The sequence below is a fragment of the Canis lupus genome, chromosome 30 (assembly GCF_003254725.2).
Source record: "Canis lupus dingo isolate Sandy chromosome 30, ASM325472v2, whole genome shotgun sequence".
In the NCBI taxonomy this organism is placed as follows: Eukaryota; Metazoa; Chordata; class Mammalia; order Carnivora; family Canidae; genus Canis; species Canis lupus.
The window spans coordinates 32026938-32041405 of record NC_064272.1 but is presented as its reverse complement, the minus strand read 5'-3'; the positions used below and the strand labels follow the sequence as shown (position 1 = coordinate 32041405).

The following is a 14468-nucleotide window of genomic DNA, read 5'->3' as shown; positions in this document are numbered from 1 at the left end:
CCTCTGAAGATCACAATCTAGATTGGGAGAGACAGACATAATTTGGATAAGTGAGAGGCACTGAAGTTAGAAGTTTAGTTTCTGTAGATTGATTACTTGGGTCTGAATCCTGACTCTGCCACTTATTAGATGTTTGAACTTGAGTAAGTTACTTAACTTCTTTATCCCTGTTTTTTCAGCTCAATGAGAATGATCTTACCTGACAGGGTTGTTGTAAGGATTTAAAGTATTAATATACGTAAGAGTTTAAAAGAGTGATTGGCACATGGGGTTAAATACTAGCTATTATTATTGTTATTATCCTGTACAAATACAAAGTAAGAGAAACAGATGCAAAAGGAGGGTATCATACCAGCTGACCTGTAACTGTATAATCCCACAACTTATTATTTGTCCTCTACCCCACTTCTCACCCCCAACAATGTCACAATATCTTCTGTTTTTAAGTCTTTGCTCATCTCTTCACAGTGATCTCTTCACAGGGTACTCTTTTAATAAGTACCCTTTACACATACTGTTAAATCATCAAATTCATACATTGTATGACTTTTTACTCTCTAAATGTATGCTTTTTTTTTTTTTTTTTTTATTTATTTATGATAGTCACAGAGAGAGAGAGAGAGGCGCAGAGACACAGGCAGAGGGAGAAGCAGGCTCCATGCACCGAGAGCCTGACGTGGGATTCGATCCCGGTCTCCAGGATCGCGCCCTGGGCCAAAGGCAGGCACCAAACCGCTGCGCCACCCAGGGATCCCTCTAAATGTATGCTTGGTACAACTTAAGTCTTTATTATGTCACACAAAATGTAGCCACATATAATGTTAAGCTTCCTATTTTGCCCATACTTTATGCAGGTTCAAGTGGTTCCACAATAACCTGGCTAATGGCATGGAAGGTGCTCAGTAAATACTAGCTGATTAACCAAAGGTACTCAGATACAGCTTTCACTGGCATAGACCAGAAGCTGGCAAACTTTTTCTCTACATGACCAGAGCATAAATACTCCCTCTATGGGCCATATGGTCTCTGCTGCAACTGTCACAGCAGCTCCACTCTGATGCTGTAGTGCTGAAGCAGCCAGAGACAATACACAAACAAAAGGGTGTGGCCATGTTCCAATAAAACTTTCGTTTTTTACCTAATATTTTTTATCTTGAAATACTTATCAATTCACAAGTTGAAAAAAATACATACAGGGAAGTTCTATGCACCCTTCACCCAGTTCCCCTCAATGGTAGTTCAATAATACCATATTAAGGTATCTCAGGCAGGGATTAATAACAGGGATTAATAACAGAATAATGTTATTTCCATCTTCTCCACTCCCAACCTCTGATCTCATACTAATTAGGTAAGTATGTGGCTAATGAGAGTCTGCTGAATTGAGTGAAGCTATCAGGCTATCACACTTGGCTTTCTAGGTATCTTATGCTTTTTACAGCTTGAACTATAAAGCTGATGACTAGAACTCACTCACCCAAGAAGCAAAGCAATCTGAGCTGTGCCAATCTGAGCTAACATTTCATAATTTTAATCCTCAAATATTCAATTAACAGATGGATGCATCACATTCATCCATAAACCAAAAAGAAAAAAAGTAATTTCTTTAACGTACACCTGGGAAAGACAACTGTAATCTAGATTTGTACATTCAAACATAATGCAATTTAATTATTAGAGCAATTTAAAGCTACTAAAAACATGATGGGTAGATGAAAAGTTGTTTCATTTACAGTAGGTTTATTTATTTATTTTTAAATCACAGTGTTCCATATTCTTTCAAAGACTGAAATTGTGTATTTGGTAGGGATTTATTAACTGTAAAAGTGGTTCACCAATCTCAGCTAACCTGGTAGAGCCAAGACGGTGATTATGTTTTATAAAAACAGATACAATGACTTCAGAGGTTACTTTTTTTTTTTTCACATTTCCTAGAAAAATGAGAAAGGATAAATTTTCTTTAAAAACCAGGCATGAAAAAAAAAAAAAAAACAACCCAGGCATGATGACAGAAATTAATGATTTTGGTACCTTGATTAAAAAAAAAAAAAAAAAGGTTTGTACTGTTCTGAGAATAAGATCCAAAGTTCCATTTATATTAACATCTTTTTATCAAGATAATATATGAACAGAGAGCCAGGTTTCCATCCATACTAATATTTTTTAACTTCATATAAAGATTATTGGAAGTAAAATAGACTACCTAAATAAATCCAGAATCCTCATTTAAAAAGAAAATTGAACATAAGGTGTTAAAATAAAACCTGGCTCCAAAAATCATACTAGATAACCTTCTTGCTTGTCTCTCCCAACCCGCTCTTGAAGTGGAAACTAATAAACAAAAGCATTTGTGCCCCAAATAACTTCCCTTACTTAAAAGGTAGGAATAAAGAAAGGGTTGACATCAAGTCCACACCGGGTCTTTGAAACAGTTCTATGCTTCTAATTTTCATACGTGGTAAATTTATTTCAGAGAAATTAATGTTATCTTATGACAGGCATTAGCCCAACAAGTAAACAGAATATAGATGTACAAGTTCGAAAGAGAATTTCCTGCCAAACCTTTATTTCAGAGATCCATAAGTAAGAGTTGGTCATGTCAAAATTTTAATTTTGATGAGGTGACAAAGCCTGTATTTCTGGAAAAGAACAACCAATCTTATTGACTGACATTTTGGGATACTTGAGGGTTAATTAAATGAGCAATGTGGCAAAGTGGTCAATGTGCTTCAAGGTGCAATATTTCTGTAGGATTAAGCTTCAAAACTCAGCAATTTCATACTCGAATCAACTAGTTAAGTCAACTAAGCAGATAAGTTGGCAGCTCCTATATAAACTCTAATGCTTTTTAGAAAGATCTAAAAATCGGATCATGACTGGATTGACTTTGTAATTTATGATCTGTTAGGATAAAGCTGTTGAATTAATTCAAGAATTCTACATTACCAAGTACATAAAGATAAAGATGTTGGTTTTAAATGTTATTTTTGCATAAGTTTACTTACCGCCATATAAGCATTTGTTCCAACATACGTCTTGGCTATAGAATTCACCAGCTATGAGACAAAACAGTCTGTTAGAACAATATAAAGATAATGTGGAAATAAAATGGGCAATTATTCCTCATTTAACCTACAATCATCATTTCTATAAATCAACTAAAAATTATGTAAAAGGGAACAAATTTATCTACAAAGGCATTAAAAATGATTAAATCTCTCTTTTCTTTTGAATGTGATTTCCAATTTAAACAAGCGCAGCATTACAGTTTATAGCAGATAACCTTAAACAATTCACTTAAGCAGGATGCTTATCGCTTTAGTACCCCAAACCCGCCTGATATAAAAAGTCAATTTGAAGTAGAATTTGAACACACTCATTTTTTAGTCAGATGGCTCAAGATGTGAATGAAGCCCGTGCATTACTAGAATGGAATGAACACTAAATACGCTGGAGGGATAACAGACTTTGACAGCCCATAATACAACGATGACCTTCGCTTTGGTCTTCGTGTTTGGCTGGGAGTAAAGGTGGCTGCAATTCAAATCAACATCACAGCACGCTCATGGGTCACTATCACCGGGGTTCTCAGGGGAGGCCCAAAATGGAAATTAATTAAAATTTGTGCTGCACATTGTAATGGCCCTCCACCATTGTTGCTCCCAATATTAATTTTTATTGTGGGCCAGTTGGGCTCCCCAGGCACAGCTCCCACTCTGCCCTCCCTTTTGTCTGGTCAAAACGCTTTCATATCAAAGCTGCATATCAATGAAGTTTGCTATTCGTAAGTAGTAATTACAATATCAGCAGTTTTTACTGTCATTAAACAATGAACAATCATATTCTGATGAAGGAAACTCGCTCAGAGATTAAAAATGAATAACACACTCCCAGCCGAGGAGAGGATGCAGAGTTCTGTTTGTCTGGCAGCTAGGTGATTTTTCAATCCAAAGAGTAGACTGAAAATAAAAAGTGAATGCTGCAGAAAAGAGAGCAAACTGGGAGGAAAAAAAGAGACCCACCTGAGTGCTAACTCCAAAATCGCACAGCTTGACCTGTCCTCTTGTGTTTACTAGCATATTGGAGGGCTTCACATCTAAAAAGGGACCAGAAAAGTCCATGTAACTAATTCTGTATCTACAGTGTATGTTTAATAAAAACACACATGCACACCATACCATATTGCAGAAATGACATCATCTGTTCCACCCGGAATTCTAATCACAAATTTAATGCAAAGCATTTTATCTGGAGGCAAAATGTAAGGTCCTAACTCCTTCATTTCCAACCATTTCTGGTTTCTATGGAAGCAAGGGATTATTTCAAGTGAAAGTCAAATAAAATCTTGGCTTCCAACAACAGTAAATACATCCATCATCCTATCCCCAGGCTTTCAGGAAAAGTAGGTGGATAAGAAAATGTAATCTTCTGACAAAGAATTTGCACAAAAAGGTTTAGCTTTGCTGTTGATGTGAAACTACTCCTCCCATCTAAGAAGCAGTAAGGCCAAAGGGAAGCCAACAAGAAAAAAAAAAATCATTCGTATGTTGCTGGTAACAGGTCATATCTGAATGAAACAATGACAAAACGAATGCAGTACTGTTATCTCCTGGTTTTATGTGACAAATGTTATTTCAGATAATGCTCAGAAATTGGTCTAAAAGGCATGTGGATGTGTGTGCATATATGCATGTATCGATCTTTGTTTAATTTCTCTTTCTCTTCCCTTACACCACTTTTGACTGCTGTTATATAGTAAACAAAAGAATTGACATAGCTTTTGCCAAGGCAGTCAGTTGCTAACTACTGACACAAAGGGTTTCTGTGAAGCATCGCCAGTGACAACAATGAGCCATTTTGGGAATTCAGGGACCCCACAAAAACCATCCCACAAGGACAAGAACACACCACTGTCAATGGTACAGAACAGCACCTGCCTCAACGTTTCATCTTCAATGGCAAAAGTAGTCTGGAAGAGACAACTTGTTATATTTAATATAGCATATAACCTGAATTACTCCAAAACTGAACGAGAGACTCAATTTTTAATGTAACATTAAAAAAAAAAAAAGTGAGTCAATCCACCCTGACCCTCCACTTTGCAAAAGGGTACTCCAACAGTATCTTGCCAATGGCAGGCACTTAATTCAAACTTCAAGTTCAAACTCAGTAACCAACAATTATTGAAGTCTACTACGTGACAGGCATGTGCCAGGAACTTTCTCAAAGATGTGCTCATATTGTGCTGCCTACCTAACACTAGAATGTAAAAGCCATGAAGACAGCAACTTCATTTCTTTTGACTACTACATTCCCAGCCCCTAGAAGAGTTTCAGGGAGATAGTAAATGCTTACTAAATATCTGTTGAACAGATGAGAGAATACATGAACGGAAACCATACACACAAAGTATGATTCTATGTTGATTCTGTTTCAGTGATCAGAGGTTAGCTATAGAACAGGAGGTCTTCACACAAGACATACTATAAAACTTCCTTTAGGGCTCTCTCTAAAGAGAGAGTTTATAAAAAAAAAAAAAAAGAGAGAGTTTATGCCTAGGCACACTAACTTGTATAAGTTCTTTTACCGACTAGTTTCTCTGCCTCCAATTTTCCTCAATCTGAATTATAAGTCTTATACCACCACCACATTAAAATTACCAAGTTTACTACATCATTTCTCTCCTGGATGAAGAAATAAAATATTCCTTGACCTCTTCACCTAAATGTGAACTAGTAGTTAGTGCAATACATACGTAGCATAGACAGCCACCATAGATACTCAATAAATGTTTGGTGAACTGAAAGAAATGTTAGACTCTACATATGGGTAGGTCTTATTTTACAAATACAATTCTCATTATACTCAACTTTGAGTATCTTTCTTTTGGACAACCTGCTCTTTTATATATTGACATCTTTAAACTACTCTTAAGCTACATCAGATGGAGACAGTTAATGAACAAATATTTTGAGCTCCTGGAAGAAGGACCTGCTTGGAAATCAAGAGATATGCCAAAATCAACAAATCTTTAGCTTTAATCAGATACACTTTTGACTTAAGTGGATCAATAGAGAAAGGAACACTGAACAACAGAATTGCTAGATTATATTCTAAAAGGCAAGGTGTAAATAACAACTTCATTGCATTTTTCTGTTCTCCAGCAACATCTTTTTTTAACTTACAGGCAAAGCCTGCTCTTTGACTTTTACACATTCACAGCCTAGTTCTTGGGAAAACTTCATATAGGAAAATAGTATACATCCACTTATCTTTACATCCTTTGTATTCCACCTGGACTGTTTTAATCACCGTCTCAGATGTTGTGTGTTCCCCTCTCCCTCTCGCCGACCCCCAGGTTGAGAAACCCTTCCTCAATAGTTTCTGAAGGAATCATGCCTATACTTCAACTCAAGTACCCACCTTCCAGTTGCCTTAACTAATCAGGCGAACAAAGTCATGGCCTCCTTTTTTTTTTTTTTTTTTGTCATGGCCTCCTTTGAACTGTTAACATATCTACTGTCTGTGCCATTTGTTTAGAACTAAGTATGTGACACTATTTGATTAGCAGTTATTACCATATTTACTGGTGTAGGTATTGCTTCCCCTAGTAATAACTTCACAGGGTAGGAATATGCTACATACATCTTTGTATGTATCTCTTCTGACAATAGTACCTTGCTCACTGGTTAATGGCTTACTATTTATTTATTTGGCTTTATTTGAAAGAGAAAGAGAGAGAGCACGTGAGCGCATGCACAAGGGGGGGGAGGGGCAGAGGGAGAGGGAAAAGTGGACTTACCCACTGAGCAGGGAGCCCAATGCCAGGCACAATCCCAGGACCCTGGGATCATGACCTAAGCTTAAGGCAGAGGCTTAGCCTACTGAGCCACTCAGGTGCCTTGGTTAATGGCTTTTTATTTTTATTTTATTTATTTATTTATTTTGGTAATGGCTTTTTTTTTAAAGATTTATTTATTTGTTCATGAGAAACAGAGAGAGAGAGAGAGAGAGAGAGAGAGAGAGAGAGAGAGAGGCAGAGACACAGGCAGAGGGAGAAGCAGGCTCCATGCAAGGAGCCTGACATGGGACTCGATCCCGGGTCTCCAGGATCATGCCCCGGGCTTTTTAAACAATATACTAAATTTGCTAATAGAAGGAACCCCCTCCCCCTTCCCAGTAATATCTTGAGGCATCATTTGAACATAACAGACCCTTTAAACAAAACCAATGGATTTAGGCTAGGAGACACAGGACCAGTGTTTTAGCTTTTTGGCCTGGTCACAAACTTGACATGTGAATTTCATAAGGCAGGTGATGTTTTAATTCCTACCTCTGCAGGGAGACATAATAGCCACTGTGTCAATCTTAAAGAACTATGAGGATTGGATGAGATAATGAATGTAAAATTGCTTTTCAACTGTCAAACACTCCATAAATATAAGGTATTATTATCCACTGTTATACAATAAAAGTGGTATATTTTAATATATTTAGGAAATAATGTTACTGTAGCACGTTTTAGCCGTACTTGAGTAAAATACTATCTAAAAGAAGATAATTCCCAAAGTGCAGTATGCAGAACTATAAAACCAATTTAATGTTCATGAGAAGGCATTTTCATCAGACCACGTACACATACCTCAACAAGGCTACCGAACTGGTCTTCCTGTATTTATGCCTGCTCTACTACAGTCTGTGCTGAACACAGCAGGTAAAGTGATTCTCTTATTTATTTAAAAAAAATTTTTTTAAGTGATCCCTCTAAAACTACATCAGATCATGCCATTTCTCTGCCTAAAACCTCCAATAGCTTCACAGGTCAACACAAAACACAGCCCTCACAGTAGTCTCTGAGCTGGTTCCCGCTAGCTCTGTGCTCACACTCTTCCTATTCCTTTCTCTGCCCAATCTGCCTCATTTCACCGGCTTCCTTGTTAGACATGCTCCTGCTTTGGGGTTCCATAGCTCTAGAATACTCTGCTCCCATATATGAGCTTGCTCCTTCATTTCGTTTAGGTTTCTACTCAGATGTAATCTTTTTAAGAGAAGTCTTCCCCAGTTACCCAGTATGAATGGCAATACCTTTCCACCCCAGATATATGTGTAAGTCTACTCTCTCTGTCCTCCATTATTGAAGGGAACCTCCAGAAATGCAGAGACTTGATCTGTTTTGTTCACTACTATATCTAGAATGGTATCTGGAACCAACAATAAACCATATTTGTTAAGCAAACAGTGAATGAATGATATTTTTACTAAATAGATGGGGAAACGTGCTCATCCAGAGAATCTGGCCTGAGAAGGAGCTGGATCTTTTCCTACATAATGGCATACACTTCAGAATGAATACATTTTACTATTAATGAATACAGTTTAAAAAGACATTTTTCACTCTGGAAAGAATCCATAATCATTCAAAAACATTTATTCAACAAGTATTTACTGACACCTTACCATGTGCCAGGTATAATGGTAGGTAATGTGGAGAGAAACATGAGTAAGACCCTGTCTCTGCCCTCCAGGCAAATTCAGGCCAAGGACCTGCTGGCATATTCTTTTACCAAAATATAGCAAATGGCATTTGAGGATAACAACACTGCTTATGTATAGTCTAAATGGAATTCTCTTCCTGAACAACTGGCATGCTTCTTATAATAAAATCAATGAGAATTACATAACTAAAAAGCTCCCAAACTTGGCTGTGCATTTAAAAACAACAAAAACCAAACTGAAACAAAAACCAAAACCCAATTTTTTGAGTTCCACCTCAGATCAACTGAATTAGAAACCAATGTAACACAGCCTGGTTCAGATCAGCATTTAGAAAAGACTAACATAACCCATAACCTTCTGTATTACTTCTGATTTAACTACTATACTGTTAAAAATATCTGAAGAGAAATTAATTTTTAAAAATCAACTTTATTCATAAAAAACAATATTATTGCAATCATGTTGAACATAGTTTGATGAGTATACATTCATGTATCCACAACACAATCAAAATAGGAAACACTTATGTGACCCCAAAAAGTTCCCTGTGCCCATTTTTATAGTCACCTCCCCCCTGACCTAAGGCAACCACTGAAAAGTTTTTGTTGTTATAGTTTTCTTTTCTACATACACTATAAATCCCATAATGTGTTGGCTAGTGTTTAGATGGTATATCTGTCATTAATATTCAAAGTTCATATGCTGCAGACAGTACAGTTGGGTCTTGCTTTTTTTTTTTAACTAGTCTGACAATTTGTGCTTTAATTGGAGTATTTAGACCATTTACATTTAATGTAATTATTGACATGGCTGAGTTCAACCTTAACATCTCACTATTTGTCCCATCTGTTTTGTTTCTTTTTTCCTTCTCTCCTTGCTTTCTTTTGGATTAGTTAGATTCTTTTTTATCATTCCACTGATCTCTACTGTTGGCTTCTAAGCCAGAGGTTGGTAAACCTTTTCTGTAAAAAAGTGTATTTCAGGCTTTGAGGGCCATATGGTTTTTGTTATAACTATGCAATTTTGTTGCTGTAGTGCAAAAGCAATCATAGGCAATACATAAATTAGAGGGTAACAGGCAATGAGCCAAATAGCCTGTGGGCTAAGGTTTGCCAACCCCTGTTTGAGGCCTTTTTTTTTTTTTTTAATGTTTTTTCTAGGATTTATAGTATGTTTCTTTAACGCCTCACAGTTTACTTTCAAGAAATATTTGTAAGGCAAGAACTCACAATACACCTCCACTTTCTTCCTCCTATCCTTTGTGTTACTATTATATATCTTTTCTCTACATATAAGCTCCACAATACGCTATTTTTGTTTTAATCTTTTAAAGAAATTTAAGAGTGAGAAAAAAGGCTTTTATTTGTATCCACATGTTTACCATTTCTAGTGCTATTTATTCCTTTGTGTAGGCCTAATCATCCATTTTTAGCATTTTCTCTCTGCCACAATAACTTCAACATTTTTTATAATGTTGGCAATAAGTAAACATTTTTTCTCTGCTTTGTTTGCCTGAAGAAGTCTTAGCTGTGACTTTTGAAAAGTATACTTACAGAACACAGAATTTTTGATTGACAGGGTTCCCTGTCCTACCCCAACATTTTAAGGATGTCTTTCCATTATCTTGTAGTTTACATAGCTGCAGACAAGAAGTCTGCCATTATTCCTCCTCCTCCTTTCTTATTTTGTTTTCTCTGAATATTTTAAAGTCACTGGTTCTTGAATTTTTTATTCTGTTGCACTTTGGTATGGTTTTGTTTGGTTTATCCTGTTTAGGTTGTGTTGAACTTCTTAGATCCATGAGTTTATGGGTTTCATCAAATTTGGAAAGTCTGGAGTCTTTATTTCTTCAAATTATTTGTTGTTTCCTTTTCTTTCTTCTTTCCTTCTGAGACTCCAGTTACACATATATCCTAGATTTCCTAATACTGTCTCAAAGTATCTCAGTGAGTCTGTGCTAATTATTTTTTTGGTCTCCTTTTTTTCCTAGTAATTTTGGATAATTTCTCTATATATTTCTATCATTAATATCACTGATTATTTTTTCTGTAGTGTCCAATCCATTATTAGTTCCATCATGTAAAATTTTAAAATTTCAGATATTTTATTTTTCATCTCTAGATATCCCATGTGATTTGTTATGAACTTCCATTTCTCTCCTCATAATGCTCATGTTTCCCTTGAGAACCTTGAATATACTTTTAGTATTTATAATAACTGTTCTAAAGTCCTTATCTGCTAAGTCCACTATCTCAGGGTTAGGAGGCCTGTTTTTTTTTCCTCCTAGTTATGATCTTTCATCCATTATCAGAAAAATTCATTTACCTACTAATTCTCATTTGGATGCCAGATATTGTGAAACTTATGCTAAGTTCTGAATTTAGCTGTAATCCTTTGAAGAATGTTGAACTTGATATCAGCAGGTAGGTAACTTATTTGTAGATAGCCAGATCATTTTGAAGCTTTTTTTAGAGTCTTTATTCATGGAGAGCCTAGAGTAAGCCCTACTGTCAGGCTAGGTTAGCCCCACTATGAAAGCATGACCTTTCTAAAGTCTCTCTTGAATGCTTCAATGTATTCAACAAGGTCTGTCCACTCTGGCTGATTGGAATTTAAAAAATTCTCAACCTTGTATAAGCTTTGGGAATTGTTCAGCTTAAGTTCCCCAGAAATTTTCTTTCCCAGACTGTAGCTCTTTATCTAGCTTGTAAAATTTCACCCTATGAATACAGAGGTTGATATTTGGCTGAAGACTTAGGGAGACTCTAATACAATTTCTCAAGTTCTCTCTCTGAATAATTTCTGCCTCTCTAGGGCTCTTCCCTGTAAATTCTAGCCATTTTGGCTGTCTTGATCTCCAAACTCTGTCTCTTCAGCTCAGTAAGACCTTTGGACAGGTCCCCTCTCTCTATCCAGAAACTATCTCAAGGCAGAAAGCTTAGATGATTATAGAGGTCACTTCATCGATTACCTTTTTTCAGGGATCACAGTCCTAAATGCTTGGTATCTGATGTCTGAAAACAAATGTTTCATAACTTTTGTCCAGCTTCCTAGCTGTTTTTGGTGGAGGACAAGTCCCATAGTAGTGACTGCTTCCTGGGTAGAAGTGGGGATAACTCTTTATTTTAAAATTCTTGTCTTTTATCTTTTGTTCATTAGATTTTATTTATTTATTCATGAGAGACACAGAGAGAGGCAGAGACATAGGTAGAGGGAGAAGCAGGCTCCCTGTGGGGAGCTCGATGTGGGACTCAATCCCAGGCCCTGGATCATGACCTGAGCCGAAGGCAGATGCTCAACCACTGAGCCCCCCAAGTGCTCCTTGTTCATTGTTTTGACCTGACATCATAAGCTGCCTCAAATCTTTTTTTTTAAAGTTCATAATTATTATTTTTCTAGTAATCTCTATACCCCACATGGGGCTCCAACTCACAACCCCAGGATCAAGAGTCAAGTGCTCTTCTGAGCCAACCAGGCACCCCTCAAATCCTTTTTTGAAATAGGGTATACTATTAGAGCTTAATTTAATTAGACTAAATTTTAATTCATTTGGCAGAATTTGAAGCAAATGGGATCTCTTTTAAATGCTGGAATGAGGACGGCTCCTCCAATTTAAGTTTTACTTCCCCTGAATACAATATTCCACCTTATATCTAAGGTATCAACAATCTTAACATGTAGCTACTGAACTTATTACATCCAAGTGTTCATTTAAAACATGCAAATTCTGTAACTCTTGAGAACAGCTCCAGGAATACTGAGGTGATTTTTTTCTGGTTTGTTTTCAACTTCACTCTTAAGCCATAAACATGGCAGGTTAGGCAGAAAGTTTCTTTAAAGGAGGTAGTTGTTAATGGTGCTTATTTTAATGCAATCTCAAGTTATAGAAAACAAATAGCAACTGAAAGCGTACAGTGTGTTTATTCAGCTCACTTAAAAACACCGTAGCCTTTCTTCTGTAAGCAAAGCACAGAAAAGATGAGTCATTAAAGTGACTGATTATAAATGGCAATCATCAGGGCAGATGTAAGTCATTTTGGTTTAATCAGGCCATTAATTATTAGGGTTTATCAATTAGTTTTATTGAAGGCAAGGGAGCTTAAATGAATAGTAGGGCATTGATTTTAACTGAGACATTTTCTCAAAGAAAATACAAATGAAGTGTGTAAAATTACAGGTCCTCTTCATACCACTAAAAAGAAATAAGCTTCATGTAATGTAAAACATAAGGCTTTGTGAAAAGCCAAATTAACTCCAATTCTTTCTTTGTATTACACATTAAATATGTTTTGGTGTTCTCTAACTTGTAGCAGTCTGATTTTTATCTATTTTGGCCAAGAGGTCAATATCACATTGACAATAGGTACAATGCAAAGTGACCCATTTTTAAGGCAGGTATTTCTTATCTTCTTTCATTTTATTATTTTTATTATTTTTAAAAAATATTTTATTTATTTATTCATGAGAGACACAGAGAGAGAGAGAGAGAGAGAGAGAGATGGAGGCAGGCAGAGACACAGGCAGAGGGAGAAGCAGGCTCCCTGTGGGGAGCCTGATGTGGGACTCAATTCCAGGTCTCCAGGATCAGGCCCTGGGCTGAAGGGGCACCAAACCACTGAGCCACCTGGGCTGCCCATCTTCTTTCATTTTAGAAAAAAAAAAATTAGTTATTTTATTCAGATAGATTTTTATGGGAATCAGAACAGATTTCTGATGGTCAGATCCTCTCAGAAGCAGAGAGGACACGGAAAGTGTGCAAGTGTGCATGTGTGCAAGAGCTCATGTGCTTATGATATACAAGATCATGGGTGATATCTGATCTTCCTACACTGACAAGGTTGTTAGGAAAACTGAATGGAATTGTGTGCTTAGCAGTGCTTGTTATAGAGTTGTACCTAAACAAATGACTAAATAAATAAAATGAATGGGAGAAAGAAAGAATTTGTAAACTTGAATGCACTATATATACTGGAGCTATTGCTTTATAGAATTAGTAATGACAATGACTGTCACTAGAAAGTCAAGAAGTGGATTATCTAATAGCAGATCCAATTCTAAATAAAGTTCATTTTTATTATATGAGTTCTACCTGAAGACAAGCTTCCATGAGAATGGCAAGTGCTGTTCAGCTGGGATCACAGAAGAGTTAACAATTATCCAATCACAACATGCATCACCTGTCACAATATTTGCCCACTCCTTCAGTGAGATTTCACAGTAAGCTTGGCTTTTTATTGGTGATGTAATGAGTATTTGAGTTGCAGCAGTAGATAATAGGCAGTTGTGATGTAGTTCTGTTTAATAATCTGAAGTGCTCAGAAGATTAGAAAAATATTAGAGAGTGAGAAGAATAAAAAAAATTTACAAACAGGGTCTCATGTCATGCAAAAGATAATAGTAGGTAGTTTTCTATAGGACCCTCTAACTGAATAAAAATCAGCCTGAAAGTGTCTTCAAAAATTAAGCATAAACTTAGCATATAACCCTTGTGGTCACTTTCTTACTTTTTTTAGGTCACTTTCTTACTTTTTTAAAAGAGATTTTTATTTTTATTTTATTTATTTCAGAGAGAAAGTGCACAAGAGCATGAGCAGGGGAGGAGCAGAGGGAGATGGACAAGTAGACTCCACCCTGAGCACAAAGTTTGTTGTGGGCCATGACCCTGGTTCAGGTTCAGATCACAACCTGAGCTGAAATCAAGAGTTGGATGCTTAACCAATTGAGCCACCTATGTACCCCTCTTTCCTGTTCCATCTTTAACAAACTATGAAACATCAGTTAACTACACTGATCATAAACCATGGATCAATAGTAAAATGGTTATTTCTTCTCAAAATTGGTATGTACCAGATGACCTGATTCACTCTGATTACAAATACTTAAAGCTACTAACCACCCCCATGTATCTACTCGAGAGATATGAAAACACAGAATCAAATAAAGACTTGTATGTGAATAATAGCATTATCTGA

At 36.4% G+C, this 14468-nt stretch overlaps 1 protein-coding gene across 8 annotated transcripts in view; it reads right to left on the bottom strand.

Annotated features, from left to right (window-relative positions):
- Positions 1 to 14468, bottom strand: part of MAP2K5 (mitogen-activated protein kinase kinase 5) — a 257106-nt gene that overhangs the window by 112138 nt on the left and 130500 nt on the right. For all 8 annotated transcript variants that reach the window (XM_025472372.3, XM_025472373.3, XM_025472374.3 and 5 more), the window contains 2 exons: positions 4023 to 4096; positions 3006 to 3056 (listed from right to left, as the gene is read on the bottom strand). In XM_025472372.3, the coding sequence (XP_025328157.1) occupies positions 3006 to 3056; positions 4023 to 4096 (125 nt within the window). The remainder of the gene's footprint in view (positions 1 to 3005; positions 3057 to 4022; positions 4097 to 14468) is intronic.